At 53.3% G+C, this 16,525-nt stretch overlaps 7 protein-coding genes across 7 annotated transcripts; 4 read left to right on the forward strand and 3 right to left on the reverse strand.

Moving 5' to 3' along the window:
• Positions 1 to 4,724: 4,724 nt before the first annotated feature.
• Positions 4,725 to 7,008, forward strand: BDP55DRAFT_634774 (TAP-like protein-domain-containing protein; the record flags this gene model as incomplete). The annotated part of the gene is made up of 5 exons (XM_060572705.1): positions 4,725 to 5,706; positions 5,770 to 5,831; positions 5,895 to 6,323; positions 6,386 to 6,448; positions 6,505 to 7,008. 5 exons carry the CDS (start codon positions 4,725 to 4,727, stop codon positions 7,006 to 7,008), a joined length of 2,040 nt encoding a protein of 679 aa, XP_060426505.1.
• A 2,072-nt stretch (positions 7,009 to 9,080) lies between these two features.
• On the reverse strand, positions 9,081 to 10,234 carry BDP55DRAFT_750149 (uncharacterized protein; the record flags this gene model as incomplete). The annotated part of the gene is made up of 2 exons (XM_060580613.1): positions 9,081 to 10,188; positions 10,212 to 10,234. 2 exons carry the CDS (start codon positions 10,232 to 10,234, stop codon positions 9,285 to 9,287), a joined length of 927 nt encoding a protein of 308 aa, XP_060426506.1. The 3' UTR covers positions 9,081 to 9,284.
• Positions 10,235 to 10,978: 744 nt separating this feature from the next.
• On the reverse strand, positions 10,979 to 11,645 carry BDP55DRAFT_672551 (uncharacterized protein). The gene has a single exon (XM_060575540.1). It carries the CDS (start codon positions 11,381 to 11,383, stop codon positions 11,222 to 11,224), a length of 162 nt encoding a protein of 53 aa, XP_060426507.1. The 5' UTR covers positions 11,384 to 11,645; the 3' UTR covers positions 10,979 to 11,221.
• Positions 11,646 to 11,715: 70 nt separating this feature from the next.
• Positions 11,716 to 11,983, forward strand: BDP55DRAFT_731270 (glucose-repressible protein; the record flags this gene model as incomplete). Its single annotated transcript, XM_060579795.1, has 2 exons — positions 11,716 to 11,837; positions 11,890 to 11,983. The coding sequence occupies 2 exons, from the start codon at positions 11,716 to 11,718 to the stop codon at positions 11,981 to 11,983; spliced, it is 216 nt and encodes a 71-aa protein (XP_060426508.1).
• A 526-nt stretch (positions 11,984 to 12,509) lies between these two features.
• On the forward strand, positions 12,510 to 13,354 carry BDP55DRAFT_695982 (emopamil binding protein; the record flags this gene model as incomplete). Its single annotated transcript, XM_060577537.1, has 3 exons — positions 12,510 to 12,911; positions 12,969 to 13,104; positions 13,164 to 13,354. 3 exons carry the CDS (start codon positions 12,510 to 12,512, stop codon positions 13,352 to 13,354), a joined length of 729 nt encoding a protein of 242 aa, XP_060426509.1.
• A 350-nt stretch (positions 13,355 to 13,704) lies between these two features.
• Positions 13,705 to 14,067, forward strand: BDP55DRAFT_558256 (uncharacterized protein; the record flags this gene model as incomplete). Its single annotated transcript, XM_060569783.1, has 1 exon — positions 13,705 to 14,067. A coding segment is annotated over one exon (363 nt), but the record flags the coding sequence as incomplete, so codon positions are not given.
• Positions 14,068 to 14,626: 559 nt separating this feature from the next.
• BDP55DRAFT_634777 (uncharacterized protein) lies at positions 14,627 to 15,119 on the reverse strand (the record flags this gene model as incomplete). Its single annotated transcript, XM_060572706.1, has 4 exons — positions 14,627 to 14,698; positions 14,739 to 14,864; positions 14,933 to 14,950; positions 15,009 to 15,119. The coding sequence occupies 4 exons, from the start codon at positions 15,117 to 15,119 to the stop codon at positions 14,627 to 14,629; spliced, it is 327 nt and encodes a 108-aa protein (XP_060426511.1).
• Between the last annotated feature and the right edge of the window lie 1,406 nt (positions 15,120 to 16,525).

Consider the following 16,525-nt stretch of genomic DNA (forward strand, 5'->3'; position numbering starts at 1 on the left):
GATGGACGAGTTGAGACTGGAGACTAGCCACATGCTTGAGACACAGCCGCCAAGATGCCAAGAGATAGAGTCCCGTCGAAAGCCTCAAGTTGGTCGTGGGCCCTCAGACATTAGCAGAGGGGGCTACCGTCTGGGGTAGGCTCTCGATCGAGTCGGTACGGAGGCGTAGGCAGGGGGTCGTCGTCGTGGTCGAGGTGGGATTGCCCAGCTGGAAAGCTCCGAATAGCGCCAAGGGATGGCCGTTGGACGAGTAGGCTAGAGACGGTACATTGTGGACAATCCGCCTAGCGGGACTGGATCTTGTTCAGCGTGAGGTCCAAGCAGTCACCGACGCAGTTGAGGCATGAAACGCAGGTGACACCAGAGACAGGCAGCGAGCCAATTGGGCAGGTCGGGTTGGGATATCCATCTGGGAGGCCAGCCGCGGTCGAGTGTGCAAGAGGAGGGCGATTCGAGACCAAGCTTGACGGAGAGACCTGACTAGGAGGTCTTGGCATCGTCGCCGTGCCTCTATGCGATGGCCGAGAGATGTCAGGTAGGATGCCAATTTTGGCCCAGAGATCCACGCTCTGATGTTGCCAGGGCATGGGTGACCCCCCGGGACGCGTAGACAGATCCGACTCGACTCTCTGGCAGATGGTCAAGGGACGCAGTATTTGCAGAGTGGGTCAGTCGCTCTTGAGACTTTGCCAAGCACTCCTGCGATGGTAGCTGGGACGTGCACCGCAACGATACTGCCCATTTCTTTGCCTCTCATTGTTGATTTCTGCGTGGGTGGATGGGACGAAGGTGGCGGGTAAGCAGCCTGGACGATACTCGGCGTTGGTGGATTTGCAAAGGAACAATCTAGAGGCTCAGAAATCTGCGTGTAGCATCTAAGCATACCTTCATGGTTGTGCCAAGGGGCGGATTATTCTCTTGGCACTTGGCGGGTCGCCGTATGGCCGGTGTCGTCTTCCGTCTGGTAGCATCCTTTCCACTTGCTGCCCCCTCAGCAGGGCAGACTATCGAGCATCGATGCAACGGCCAAGAAGCACAAGAGATCTCCCCGGTATTGGCGTTGACGGATGCCGCGGCGGATGGAGTCTCCAAGCCCGCCAAGTGGCCAAGGGCAATCAGCCACGTCCCGGCCGTGTAACCTCTTGGTCCGCGGCACGCCGCACAGGTGAGAGAGAGACAGACGTAGACTCGCAGAGCCGCTAAACAACGAGGGAAGAGTGAGTCGGGTTGTTTTCTCTACCGAGTCGTGCACAGCGCTGTTCGGCCCGCCCTCTCTGCCCCATTGCCGGGATGGTGTCCCTGGCGAATGTTTCCTCAACTCCAGGTTGCGGATGATGGAAAGACGTCTAGTGGTGGACACAAGGGCAAACGCATGACAGTCGTGCCCCGATGGTTTGCCAATTGTCAAGTGTCAGGAGGAGCCCTAAGAACCCCGTGGGACGGTACAAAGCGAAAAAAGGGTCCAACTGCGTTCCGTGACAGAGTCTTGGGCCGGGTGGATGGATGGAGACTGGGATGCAATGCAGAGAGGCCAGACGAGTTCGACCGAGCATGGGGAGAGAGTCTGAGGTCGAGTGACTGTGGTGCAGTACTGTCGAGTATCGAGTGTCGAGTGCTGGATTTTCTGGTCTAGTGCGACACACTCCCATACTTCTGCCCGTGTCTGAGACTTCGGAGTTGCGTGATAGTCGCCGTCGTAAGGATTCCACTGATGGTGGTCGTCTCTACATTATTGTTTGCTCGGGCTCCGTTTTGTAGCCAAAATTAGCATTGGGTGCCGGGGACATCAGACCAAGCCCCTATTTTCCCTAACCTTGAACGGGAACGAGTCTGTTTTGCGGTTCTAGTGTATAAGGAAGTTTGCGGCTTGCCCCATGACACACCTTGTTTGCGAGTCTTCAATGCAGACGGGCACGTTGAGGCCTGCAGGATATGCCCAGTTCGAAGCGAACATGCACGTGCCTAACCCGCCTGGTTTCCGGCGAGAAAGGGCGAAGCGTACCGGGGGAGAGCCTGAAGGCATTCAGATTCAGCAAAGTCAATGGGCCGGAAGTCGAATCGGTGTCGTTGCCCGGAATCAGGATTGTGTGTTACCTCATTGTTGGTTGGACCGTTGAAAAGACTTTGTTGGGTGTGGAAGGAAAGAGTTCGCGCTCAAGGACAGGGCGAGGTTTCCAGGCTGCAGGTAGAGACTCTGACAGGTCTTCCTTCCTGCCTTGCCAAACAACCAAACTCTGCTGCCCGGCTCCTGCCTGTCACCAGCATCGCTCAACCCCTCTGATTTCTCACCAAGCGCATCCCGTGCCCTTTTTGCTCTGTACCTTGCATCAAAATCTGCATCTAACGTCCGTACCTCACAGAACCTAAGGGATGGAAGGTACATTCGGCTGGATTTCTCATCAACCTGGGAACTTGAATGTGTGACAGTCATCCATTCTTGGTTCGATGCAGCTCATCTTCCACTGGGCTTTAGGTTAGCAAGCCGAAAGGCTATGCGGCTGTCGCCATCTTAGTGCACCGTCTGTGATCAACTGTCATCTGCTTCCGCCATGTGGTCCGGCGTTGAGTGTGGAGGGAGTGAAGAATAAAGCTTCGTCCGGAAGAGACGGCGCGGAATGGCTGGTCTTGGGAGTCTAAAGTCTTGGAAACCAGCCTGTCAACCACTTGCAGCATGTCTTGGACAGCGCGAGTCCTTCCGCATGAGCAACTCTCCAGCGGCCCCATTCCCATTGTTGCAACTTCGTTTTCTGGGGATCAAGTGTCTCTTCGCCATTGGGTCCGCAAGCCGATGCTCAAAAGACAAGAGTTTACCAAGACCATCCATCGGCGCTCTTGGCTGCGTCCAAGTGTTGTCATTTCGTCCACCCTCTACGAACAGCCTGACTCTAATCTCTCGAGTCTGGGGGCCAAAACTCCGGGCAGCCTGGCCTAGATGGCAATGGCCGCGGATTCTGCACCAGATTGTTTGTTTCGAGAATCGAGTCCTGGTCAACTCAAGTCAAGCTTACTTGGCTATTCCATCTTGGCTCGTCCACAGTCGTACTCTACCCCTTGGAGGCGTCCATGCACCCTACGATCCCATCCACCTGCAACGTTGGTCGTCGACAAATGTTGCCTCTTTCAAGTGCCGACGGAGGAAGAGGAGCCATGATTGCATGGCCTTGTCGCTCCAGCGAGAACGAACTCCTCCATCCAACATGGACCCCGGGCCCGTTGGTCAGTCACCACAACGGCGGACGTTCCCAAGGGTTACACTCCTCGTCTTTGCCGAAATTCGTCGCCTGCCCCGGTTGCACAAGGCCTTGTCCGTACCAACACGCTTGCTTCTTCAGACGGATGCACCGTCACCGCCTCAAGTTTTCTGTCATCCAAGCCCCTTGGACGCAAACCTCGGTGCTCACAGTCGGCCAAGCCGGTCAAACGGCACTAGAATGCAACTCAAGTGATTGTGACAGCACCAGCAGCCGCGGCGATCACCTACGAGAGTCCAGCAACAACTCCAGGCCGCGCGCATTTGTCTCATTCGTCGCATATCCTTCAGAAAATCCGAAAATAGCTCTCGCGGGTGATCTGAGACGTTCGCGAACCTCGACCGCTAGCTGATTGAACTCTTAGACGAACCGGTTTCCATCGGTGCTCCATTCATGCGTTCGCATTATCTAGGCCAGAAAGTCGGAACCTATTACGAACGTTGTGGCGGGCTTCTAAAAAGAGACTCTCTCTGAAATGGAAGGTCCTTCTAAGCAGCATCAAATGTCATTGTCTCAGGAACTCGCCTGTACGGTGTACGGGGTAATTACCGCAAGGTTTTTCCAAGATGGCCATACTATCCGCCGCTCTTTGTTTTTCTTGTTTGGTGGCTGGGCTGAGCGGATGGTCGAACCCAAGCTGTGCTGTGGGCTCCGTCCCCAAACGTACCCAAAACAGCGAAACATCGCGGGATATCTCCCTGGCACTTGCTCGTCGCTTATCGTACACGCCAAGGCCAACCCTCAGACGCGCCAGTTGGTCTAGCCGGTCTGGAAGACGCGGGAGGAAGAGGAGGTCGCCTCTTGATTGTCCTGGAGCCCTGGACCAATTCACCAATACAAAATCCTGACTCGTCTCCGCGTTTCCACCATCCCCGAGCTGTCTCTGGTAGCGCTGCCGCAGGTATCCTATATCGTGGACGGAATATTACAGTAACCGGTTAAGACGCTGCTTCCGGGCTCTTGGCACCGCAAATTTCGCCTCAAACGTCCCTTGACGTCCGGACTAGTGCCCGTCCCTTCTACAACCAAGTTCATACACTCACCATGCAGTCACCGAGACTTCACTTGAAGATAATCAGGGGAAATGTGCCTCATGCATGCACTGCATGTTCTGCACCTCAATTACTCGAAAAGTCTCGACAAGTCGCTGAAATCATCGGATCGCCTTGCCAAGAGGTCGATGGAAAAGGATGATTCGCCGATCCCAACTTGTGACTGGCCAGCGCCAAACTGTCGTGCGGCGTGCCGCGCTGATGGTGCAGTAGCCGCGTCTTACGGTCTGCTACCTCCAGAATCCTGCTGCTGGCAGGCATCAGTGCGAGCCGAACGTCAACTCATCACCGACGTAGTCGTCAGGGCATCTTGTCGCCTCTCATCCTACCTTACCTTGCCCATCCATAGCTATAGCACCACCGGTCCATTTATCGTCTGACTCTTGTTCAACACCTCTTTGCCACTTTTGTTTCCTTGATCATGTCGGCGAAAAGCTTCGCTGAGTCAAACCCATCGTATCGGCCCGTTCACTCACGACAGAGAGAATCTTGGAGGAGGCCTCTCGTCCTCGCAGTCGTTCTGTTTGTGCTATGGTTGTGGAAACTCAGTGAATGGTTCTATGGCCGTAATGTAATCCTTCACCCAGAACAAGACCCCTTCCCAGTCTTCACCGATTGGGATGACATACCCACGAGCGAGAAGCTCCTCTGGGTGCGATGCGAGCTCCCCGGCATGTTTCCCCTTGGCCGTGGCTACATGTGCGCCCGACTGACCGTGCCGATGGATTATCAACGGCCCTTGAACCAGTCTTCCGATAATCCCAAGGTCCATGTCGCCATGGTTCTCCTCCCCGCTCTCAGCCACGGCCTAGAGACGGGGCGTTTCTCCGAGTCCCCGCTTCTCCTCAACCCCGGCGGACCCGGCGGACCAGGTACCACTTTCACGTTCCCGCCGTTTGGCCCCACTATCCAGGCCGCCGCCGGAGGCAGCGTCGACATCATTGGCTTCGACCCCCGCGGCATCGGTGCCACAACCCCGCGGGCTGACTGTTTCGTCGACACCAAGCCGGGCGAGCAACCCTCCGCCGCGGCTAACAACCTTGGGTATATGCACAGACTGACCTGGCTGGCGATGGCTCACGACATCGGTCTGCCGAATTCCACTTCCGGCGCCTTGGACCAGCTCGCACAGCGTGCCAGGGCGTTGTCCAAGCTGTGCTCCCAGAAGGATGTTGAGGAGGGCGGTTTCAGATACATGGCCACGCCGAATGTAGCGGCAGATATGAAAAGCATCATCGCCGCACATGATGCCTGGCTTGAGGAGAACGGGTTCCATACTACTCCCCTTGGTGCCGGCGTGTTGTCGCCCAGCGACGTTGCCCCTATTTCTACAAAGGGCAAACTTGTCTACTGGGGCTTTAGCTACGGCACATTCCTTGGACAAACCTTTGCAGCCATGTATCGTATGTGGCAACCAAATGTTCCTCTTGTAAGATGTAAGGGCTGACGTTGTTTGTGTTCTACAGCTGATGCGGTTGGGCGACTAATTCTGGATGGCGTCGTTGATTCCAGGGAGTACGATATGCCCGTGAGTCTTATCCGTGACCTCTAGTCGATCTCAGGATCACTTGGATGCTAAAAACAATGCTAGACGTGGATCTCGGCTATGCAAGATGCCGACTCAGTACTCGAGAGATTCTTCTACTACTGCCACCTTGCCAGGGACGCATGTGCCCTTTACCGTCTGGGTGACGGTGGCCCAGAACAAATTAAGCAACGATATGAACAGACAATGGCCAAGCTACGAGCTGATCCGCTCATCGTCGTCTCCCGCGCGGGACACATGCCCATCGTGCTGATGGAGGCCGACATACGGAAGCTGCTCTTCACCTCGCTCTACTCTCCCACCAAGGTCTTCCCCTTGTTAGCTGTTCTTCTGAACCGTCTGCACGTGGGCGATGACCTATCTGACGTCGTGGTTGCGCCTGATTTGGGCTTCACCTGCGACGCGGATCTCAAGCTGGTTATTTACCCGGAGGAGAGCCCCAAGGCGATTGGCTGCAGTGACCGGAGGTACAAGGTGAGATGGAAGATGAATGTGAAGCTTGAGAAGAGCAAATGCTAACGGGCTTTTCTGGCAAGCGTAACGAGACTTTGGAGCAAGTTTTCGACAAAGTGTCCAAGGTCACCTCCTTCGCCGACGTCGTAAGTCCATCTACACTCTTACCTAGGAGTAATTGCTAGCTGACTCCTGCCTCAAGTTCTTCCCCCTCATGATGAACTGCGAAGGCTGGACCATCGAAGCCAACTTCCCCTCCCTCGACTGGGACGCCAACCTCCAAGCCCCCGACCCCGTCAACACCTCCTTTCCGCTCCTCTTCGTAGGAAACACCTACGACCCCGTCACGCCTCTCTCCCAGGCCGTCGCCATGTCCCGGAAATTCCTCAACGCCGGCGTCTTTGAGCTCGAGGCCGAGGGGCACTGTACCCTGGCCGCGACGTCCATCTGCGCAATACAGAAGATGAGGGCGTATCTGCACAAGGGTGTCGTGCCGCCGCCGGCTACGGTTACCGCGGATGGAAGGATCGCCGGGTGGGAGAAGTGTAAGGCCGACGAGCAGCCTTGGAAGCCTTTCCCGGCTGAGATGGCGGCGGAAGAGGGGTTTATGCACGCGGAGGACATGCATGTCTTACAAGGGTTGAGGGATGTGCATGCCGAGATTATCGGCCGGTTGTTACCGCCATCGAAGTTGCGTTTGCAATAAGGAAGCACGGAAGCAAGGCACTAGGTATTGGCCTCGAGCGGTTGGCCCACCCTCCGAAAGGCCCTCCGAAAGGCGGACATTATCGTACGTGTTAGTCAGAGGGCTTGTCATCTCGGACACAGTTCGGTTTCTGGTGGTACCTGTGGCCTATCTAGCCCAATGGTACGACTGGAGAAGCATTCCATGTTTTCTGGGTGCGGTTGCCAATGAGCCCGACATCACGAACTCGCCGGCACGCGGCGAGGTGGAGGTGATGGTGTACTTCGTGATGCCCGATTTCTGCCCGATATTGTCTCACTCTCACGTGTGAGAGGTGTGGATCACTCGCGCCTGCGTGGAAAAGACACCCATATGCATTTCGATATCGTCATAGATGTCTCGATCATACAGATACCTATGGACACCCAAGGTAGTTTTGAGGCCATCAAGCTTAAACTTGGAATCGTAAGTTGGGCTACGGGGTGGTGTTGTGTGTGGGAGCATGGACCTAAACATGAGAGGCATTCCATGGCACATGGCAATGCTACGCAGGATGCTGCCATCTGGCGCATATCTTGCAGTATCAACACAGTTTGCGTGCCGCGTAGCCTTTCCTGAAGCTCTGAAATCCCTTAAGCAAGATGGAGATATCTAGACAAACACAGCACCCTCTCACTTGACATAGCATCAATGCTGTCCGATGGTCATGCCGCTTGACTACCTACGGAGTATTCTCTCGGTCCCAAGGTGCAAACTTTCCTCCTCTTGACCGCTGGATTCCTCGTCTTCATTTGATTGATCCCAACATAACTTCAGCCCGGAATCCACCATTTCACGCTCGGCTCCGACGAAAGTACGGCTGCGGTGTAGCCTCGATGAAGGCGGTGATCTACCATCTGCCGAGACGGCCACGTCAGGCCCCGTTGGCGAGATCTATTATCCACATGGAAGTATAAGCAGATCATTTGTCTGAGGCCAAGATCTGTTATCCACTTCAAAGTATTTCAATATCGCTCGTCTCAGGCACAAGCCCTACTTGGACTGGAAGGCCGAGATTTGTATAGATCCACTGGGCTTTCGGGAACCCTCATGAGAGGAAGGGGTGGACGGGGGTTTCGTTGTTGCTAACACTCGTAGGTTCCTGCTTCTTCTTAGCGATAATAAGGTTGTTCATCATCTGGCACCTCCATCAGATCTTGAAAAGTGCCGCTGCTGATCATGGTCGACTTGGGGTATCGGACGTCGTCACCGCTCATCGTACCCTCATAATGATGTCCTTGTCGATGGGCTGAGGAAAAGGAACGGGAGATGTGTAGATGGACATTGCAATGGGTTGTTGAGATGGGAACGAGGAACTACCTCTTCCTGAGCGAACGAACATCGGCCTTGCGCATAGATATTCCTCCTCGGTGCGTGCCTGCCCAGTCTTCAAGGCTACACATGCCATAGCCATTGCTGCAAACGCAGCTCGTTCCAAACACACACTCGCGTGCTAAGCCAGCAAAGACAACACAACAACAAAGCTACCCCTCAGTCAAAGGCACGACCACCGAGCGGTCTGCCCCTGGGATCCGAGACCTGAGGTCGAGATTCAAGATGCCCCGCGCCCCCGTCGCCGAACGGACTTACCCGCCGATTCGGTCGATGACCAACTGTAGCATCGATCATCAGGGGCTACGAGAAATCGCTGCACGGAGAAAGGCTGGGTAGGCGGGGCCACGCCAGGCGCGCCTTAGCGTCCACGATCGACGCATCGTTCCATAGCTCGGTGCCGCTTCTTCTTGTGTCTTCTGCACGGGTAAGTCGATCGGGCGCATTCCCAAATGCAAGCGCCCGCGTGCCCATGAGAGGGCATGGAGGGGTAAAGCCAGGGGCGCCGACGGTTGCATCGACCAGAAAGACACGCGGCGAGAAGCTATTGAAAGACAGCTCGTATGAGGGGCCTAGCTTAGGACGGTGAGCCGCGGCTTCGTTTGAGTCTCGGGTTCAGGCTAGAGTTGACAAGCACAAGCCGGATGGTTGTTCAAGGGGCGGGCAAGCTAGGAGTGTCAACAAGCACTGACATCTACACGAGCAAGCTCAGAATTAGGTAGCAAGCCCAACAAAAGCTTGACGGCATAGCTCCAGAGCGGCGGCGGGGCCACAGGTTACTCCGAGGCTCATGTCCTGACGACGCTAGGCCCCGCTGATTGAGGTAAAATGGCCTTACCTTATTGAGTGGAATGCGGATATGTAGGAGTGTCTAGGAATGAGACGTGCCCAGCCGAGGGGCAGAAGAGGGGTAATAATCGGGTTTCTCAAGGTCCGCGGTGGTGGCTTGATTGCTTCAGGTACAAGATGCATGGCGAAAGCAATAACTGACGGGGTTTTCGAGATGTCATTGTTGTGACGTAGTTCCCGTGGGATGTTTTCGGATTCGGAGTGTCGGACAATGGAGGTACGGTACAAGCAAACCGGGAGGAGGCAAACGTCGCGACGAGGGGCACGAGATCAAAAACTGGTGTAGGCAAAGATCTGAAGGAGTGGATATGATGTGCGACGCGGCTCAGCAAAAATTCCGCATGTTGTGATGCACGTATTCTGTCAACCGAGTTGATGGCGAGGTAAAACGGTACGAACAGATTCGCCTGATGCTCTCCCGTAAGAAAGTACTTGCTCTGTTGGGAAATGCATCGGTCTTTTTCTCGCATCGTATTCGTCCGTTCAAGGGGCAAAGCTGGTCCATGCCGCCATTGTGGCATCACATGAGACGCAGCGTGGAGCATCGCCCTTCCTGCAGGACAAGCAGTTACCTTTGGCCGGAGGAGAATGTCCGAGCATGAAGCTGAGAGTGTGCAATAAGATGGGTGTCCATACGGGGCAGTAGGAGCCTGAGGAAGGAGAGGGAAATGTCGGGACTTCTTCCGCATCGTGTTGTGATTGTTCCCAGTGGCTCGTTCGTCAGCCAAGGGCAGGGATCTCGATGACATACAGTCGTGTTGCTGTGGAGTGGCAAATCGGGAAACAGTCAACTGTTTCGTAGGTTGCGGGAATTTGCCGGGCTGCGCAAGTGCAAATTGAAACCCGCATCTTGCCGCATCCAGACTCCAGACTCCAGACTCCAGAAGGCAGAGGGGCAGACGCGGACGCAGCGGGTTGGCAGCGACGATGTCTGGATTCTCGAACGCTTTGGGCGGTCCAGAACGGTCCTTGTATGTGTTGCTAGACCCAAAGCACAAAGCTACCTGGCAGTGTCGTCACTACGCATGGAGCTCTGTTGCTACACGGCGAATCAGCAACACGGTGGTTGGCGCTGTCCAGTAGGCTTCTTGATTTGTGCTCACCCGGTGAAGCTGAGTTCGTGTGGTTGATGCTTGTCCAAAGCTCTTCCCATCGAATGTGCCTTTGCTACGTGCCCCCTTTGCTTTCATCGTGTGATCCACTGTGGCTGCGAGCCTGCTTGGCTTCTTTGGTGAGAATGTGGAGGTGCTTGCCAATATTGGGAGATGATGTCCCCCAAGCGGGTGGGGAAAGTAGACGGCATGATCGAGATTTGCAAAAATGCCATGCTCCAGGCAAAGAAGACGTGTTGGCTGGTTGGCTGGCCACTGGGAGCAATCGACAAACTGACGTACTTTGCCGTCCAGCATTACGCGACTGACGCGAGAATGGAGATGTCTTCTTTGCATGTGGCAATGGATGTCTTTGCTGCAAACGCGGATGGGCCAACGACAATGCAAGTCGTGCACCTTGGAGAAGTGGGGTCTTTTGTGACCTGGGACCGCACAAAACTTAGAGTAGGTACGTACCGTGGGATGCTGGAAGGAAAAGCCCAGGTGCCAGCCTCAATTGGAGGTCCAGGTCTATGCGGGGACACTACGAATCCCCTACCTACTTACCCACTAGGTATGACGTTAGTGCATTTACGTCCCCCTGACGTCACTCTTGGAATGCACGGTGGACGGATTGCCCAAAGCTCCTGCCAGAGCTGTAGCTCTCCCCATCTGTGGCTGGTGAGAATGCACCCAAACAGACAAGCTCCGCATGGAGCCTCTGGGAACCACCTGGGCCACCTTTTGCCTCTTGGTCATTTTCGATAGAGATCTCCCGTTGGCTCCTGGGCATTGGCCATACGATCCATCTCCAGCTCCCACTAACTGGAGTAACTGCGAAGAAAGTCACAGTCTATGACGACATTTCTTCAGTTCACATGATAGACCCTGAGCGTCTTTGCCAGATGGGGTGAAACTGCGCTCTAGCCATGAATAGACAAGCCCGGGAGTAGGGGCAAGACACGCGCAGGGAGAGACAAGCCCGATAGGCACGGCCCAAAGTATTGCATTCGGGAAGGGATCAAACGAGGGGGAGGGGCAGAAGCAGACGTGACGGAGGGGCAGCCCGCGAGGTACCTTCCCATGTTGTGCTAGAGCGTGAGGTACTCTCTTCCTCTTGTTCTTTCCCAACCGTGAGGTGGATGCCACTTTTACGGGAATGATCGAACTCAAACTGTCAGCGGGGCAACTTCCGCAAGGCAGGAAGGCACCACGCCGCAAAGAGGCAGTAGCTAGGCAGTAGCTGCCTTCCGTCTTGACGGGAGGGCGCCTCGATAGGGTGCTTCCAACTTGTTATATAAACCTCTTCTTCCCGTCACATCTCCCATCCTTTTTCTTCTCTTCATCACACTCACAAACAATCAACCTTCAACTCAAACAAACAACCCAACCAACCAAACATCCAACCTACTTCACAATGGAGACCATCAAGAACGCCGCCAACTACGTTTCCGAGTCTGTCCAGCAGGCCGGTGCTACCGCTTCCAAGGAGACCAACAAGCAGGTCGCCAAGGACGACAACGTCTCCATCGGCAACCGGTGAGTTCAGTCCCTCTTCAATATTGTACATCCTTCTAACATTTTCGTCTAGTGCCTCCGCTGCCAAGGACGCTGTCGGTGACAAGGTCGATGAGACCAAGCACGACTTCAAGGGCGAGGGCTACAAGGAGCAGGCCAAGCACTAAATCAATCCCACGATACCCAAACACCAGGGAGATTTTTCAATGGACAGGCGTTTGGAATGGATCGGGATACGCAATGAGGCAGGAATACCTGGGAATTGATCATTGATCTCACACCTAGAATAGCTTTTAATGCCACTGCATTGCTAAGATTATACGTTGTCTGCACCTTTATCTATGTGAATATTGAACAACTACTAATCAACGAATTCTTTCGATATTCGATCTTCTTTGTTCAATATAGTAGTTTAAAAAAAGAACGCTTCTGCGAAAGTCGCGCTTACATGATAAGTTATCTGATATCATCATGATGGTCGCCCCAGTACAACGTTTACCCTTGCAGGATTCCTGAATTGTCTCCGCTCTAATTGATGTCTTCCCCACGCCGGGCCTGGCGTTCCGGTGCACGGATCCCTGACCTAAACGTCGCAAGACGGCTGGACGTGACAATTGTCGGCGCGGCACAACTTCATCTACAATCACCAACAACGACACGTCGAGTCAATTACCCTGCAATCTTTTGCCCACCATGTCGAACGCGTCCTCAAGCTTGCCGCCAGATCTATTCGATCAAACAACCCTCGTCTCCCTGGCCGCAACTGTCGTCCTTTTGTCTGTCGCCATTGCCGTCTCTCGCCGAGTCCTTCACCCCGCCACATCGACGAGCTATCGCGTGCTCTTCGTTTGGCATGCCTTCGATGCATTGATCCACTTCTTCCTCGAGGGCAGCTTCCTTTACCATTGCTTCTTCTCCTACATCCCACTCGCCGACGTGCCCGACGCTGACCTCAGCGGTTTCCACCCGACCCCGGCCAACTTCCTCGGTCACTCGGATCGCATCTATGGTTCCCAAGCGGCCGGAAACAATCCCTTTGCGCAGCTATGGATGGTTTATGCACGCGCTGATAAAAGATGGGCTGGTGCGGATTTGGTATGTTGCCGAAGAGGCTGTTCGAATGACGAGACGTTTGGCTGACTTGATGGACAGGGCGTGATTTCGCTGGAGCTTTTGACCGTGTTCGGCGCCGGACCGCTGGCTGTTTGGATCTGCTACAGCATTGCTAAGCGAGACCCCAAGGTCAACATATGGATGATTGTCATCGCGACGGCAGAGCTTTATGGAGGTGAGTTTGTCACTGACCTAGTGCCGTCAACAAGTAGCAGTACAACTAACACCACCTAGGATTCATGACCTTCTGCCCCGAATGGCTGACCGGCAACATCTACTTAGATACGAGCAACTTCATGTACCTTTGGGTGTATCTTGTCTTCTTCAACATGTTGTGGGTTTTCATCCCTATCTACGCCATCTACGTGGCATACGGGGAGATTTCTGCTGCCTTCAAGACCCAGGGCGTTAGGAAGAACCTCTGAGCGTACATTTCCAGGCCTAGGAAGCTATTGTGTACTATGTAATGTCAGTCGTCACTCAACTACCCTTTTGGTAGCCATTGATCAAAGCAACGTGCGTATTTGCGATTCTGACCTCGAGAGCATCCATTCCTACTTAGTAGCTATATAGCCCTACATTGAAAGCTCGCTTGAATTGACTGTCGTGACGGAATACCTCCTCTGAAACCTTTCGAGCAGTATGAGCATGGGAAGGATGCCGATCCCACATTCCCTTCTCTTCTTAAAGAAGGGACCAAGATCTCGGGCATCGCGGTGTCCATCGGCGCTGAGGTCACTGGCGCGGGGGAGATACTCTGTTCGTCAACTAAGTGAAGGCCTACGAGAGGCTGACTCGCGGATCTCGTGAGCGCCTGGCTGAGCTCAAGGTCGTGGATTCAGCACACGAGCAGGCCCAAAACGCCCTTGGAAAGGGCGGAAAACTAAGACGAGACCCCATTACTTCGGTGCATCCTCTGGTGCGAACTCGTCCGGCAACGGGGGAGAATGCGTTGTACATCAAGCCTCAGTTGGCTCGCTTGATAGTGGGGTATGAAAAGAAGAGTGATGTTCTTCTGAACTTTCTCTACCATCATATGGCTTTGAGCCAGGATATTCAGTGCCGTGTCAAGTGGAGCGCCCGCTCCGTCGTTGTATGGGACAACAGGGTGACGACACATTCTGGTCTGGTGGATTAGTAACGGCCTCGCTACCGGTATATCGCTCGTCTGGCTGCTCAGGCTGAGGTGCTAACTGAGTGGATTCCTAGTCGACTTTCACAAGATTTGCCGAGGCTTGAGACTTGTTCAAGAGGACTGTTCGAAGGGATTCTCGGAACTTATAACTTGAGTTTGAGAAACCATGTGCTTCGGGGCCCTCTTCAATCTCTCTCATTTGTACGTGACTGAAAGGGGTTCACCAATAACGGCTGCACATTCATAGATCCGATATAAGGTGTTCAAAGTTGGCATTTGTCAATCGGTCACCAAGTTCGGTAGGAATAACTGTTTAGACCTTTCTGCAGATTTCTCCGACACGGCATTTACGACTACTTGTACATGGAGACGGCTTAGTATAGCATTAAAGCCAGGAAAAGAAACTTCCGTCCCGTATACATGGCTCTAGATGAGTGAGATACAGTCGTGCACCTCCCCATGATCGCCGCCATTCAACCTGAGCGGATAACTCGAACAAATTCGGCCCTCCCTTTGTATTGTTAAATCGTTCCAATATCGTCGTTTAGCACTGGTATAAGGATTAGCTTGAACCTGGCCGTGCCTGGTGAATGTTCTTACGCAAGCGGCATGCTGTTCCAGAGTTAGCTTGAGTCTTCGGGCAAAGCATCAATCAACAGTAGACGTAGACTTACACCGTTGAGACCAGCACCCGCGTTGTTCTTGACCGTACAGCTTATGCCTTCCCTGCCGCAAGAGCGCTTGACTGGGAAACCTTGCTTGCGTGCCGGCTCGACCTGGGTATTGATAATTTGGTCACACTAATTGAGGAAGTCAGCGATCTAGTTGTCAATACGGGCAATAGCATGTGTGATCTAGGTATACTCACGCAGTAAACGTATTGTCCCTATTGCAATATTTAGTCGCATGTCATATATGAGGGCTTTTCTCAATGATTTACTCACACTCTCACAAGTGAGGGCAGGGTCACTTGTTCCGTAATTACACCACCTTGTATCCGCATCAGCAGCAGCAGCAACTGTTGCGAAAAGTATAGCGATGAGTCCGAACTTCATGGCTAGATTGGAATCGACCGAAAGAGATATGGATTGATGGTTTAACTTAAGCTGACATTGAGACGAACATGTCCGCAAAGGGCAAGAGACATCATCGTATAAGTATCGCTTTTGTTAGGAGTCGAAGTCGGCGATGAAGCAAAGTCGGCGGCGTTGGAAGTATCGTTCACCGAAGTTAAGAGCCGGGGGGCCGAAGAATCCACTCGAGAGAAGACTCACAGATTGTCAATTGGGTTAACGAACTATCTGACCCGTGGGGTTTATGCTTTCTGATGGTGGATCAAAAGCCGTTCTGATTGATCTCATGGGACTAAACGGCTGCTAGGAAGTCAAATAAATTAGACGTAATTTGCTTAGCCACCTAAAAGTCCATGCTTTCTGAACATCCTACGAGGGTATTGCAAGATGCTGGCCGACATTTCTTTGTTTTTTACATCTACTAGGTAATTCCGGCTCTATAGATCATGGTGAATTTAGTACTACATCTGTTTCGTACGACGAGGTTAAGCGCAAGCATAAACGCCGCTTTTTTCTTTTACCACATTCCGTGAGCTTAGCTACTCGGGTTCTACTTCAGACTAATGGCGGGAGGGGAATCACAGAGGTTGTAGAACTTTTGGAAGCCCAAGAACGTCCGTATGATAATCGGTGATGTACATACAGGCCGAAAGCGAAGTGAGATGTAGCGCAAAGCCAATAGAATTTGAGCTCTGCCGGAGCCAAAGTATGTAGAACTTAGCCCAGCTCGTGACATAAAGCGTTGCCTCTCTAAGCTCCAACCGACGTTTCCGAGTGTCATTTGAGGTAAGCAAAGGTTATGGTTGTCACGGACTCTTGATCGGGAATGATTCCTTGATCGAGCCTTTTCGAGCCGGGCAACGCCAACCGGTACACCCGCTCGGCCAATTCCACATCCGATCGACCGAACCAGGGGCTGGATTGTATTGACAAGACGAAAGAATTAGAAGTAGAATGGGCGGAGGTTCTGTTTCAATACCGCCGGCATGAACACTATGAGATTCCCTATCGGCTTATTTGGTGTACGTTATCCACGTATAGTCGATGGGATACATACGTGAACGACAAGAATCAAACATATAATGAGAGCATTGGTTTACACGAACCGGGGAAATTCCAGTTAGGGGATCAAGACTTCTGATAAAACTTGACTCAACCCAAGAAAGCTGAACCACATCTGGCCAACGCTGGACACTTGTATACTTGTGGTCAAGGACCATGGTGAGAGCACTCATATGTTCTCTCACATAAGCCTCATCGGAGAGGAGACATGTAAGGTCTAGTATGCAAACAGCAATTCCAGCATGGGGGTTTCCATTGCTCATGTCTTTCAAGGCTTGATAATTGTCACAAAGCTTGCATGGAGTCAAACCAGTTCTTGTCTTGGG

This window comes from Colletotrichum godetiae (assembly GCF_030913485.1).
Source record: "Colletotrichum godetiae strain CBS 193.32 chromosome Unknown BDP55scaffold_37, whole genome shotgun sequence".
In the NCBI taxonomy this organism is placed as follows: domain Eukaryota; kingdom Fungi; phylum Ascomycota; class Sordariomycetes; order Glomerellales; family Glomerellaceae; genus Colletotrichum; species Colletotrichum godetiae.

Excerpts from the sequence above, each read along its gene's own strand:
- BDP55DRAFT_672551 (XM_060575540.1), bottom strand. The coding sequence starts at position 11,383 with ATGGGAAGGTACCTCGCGGGCTGCCCCTCCGTCACGTCTGCTTCTGCC.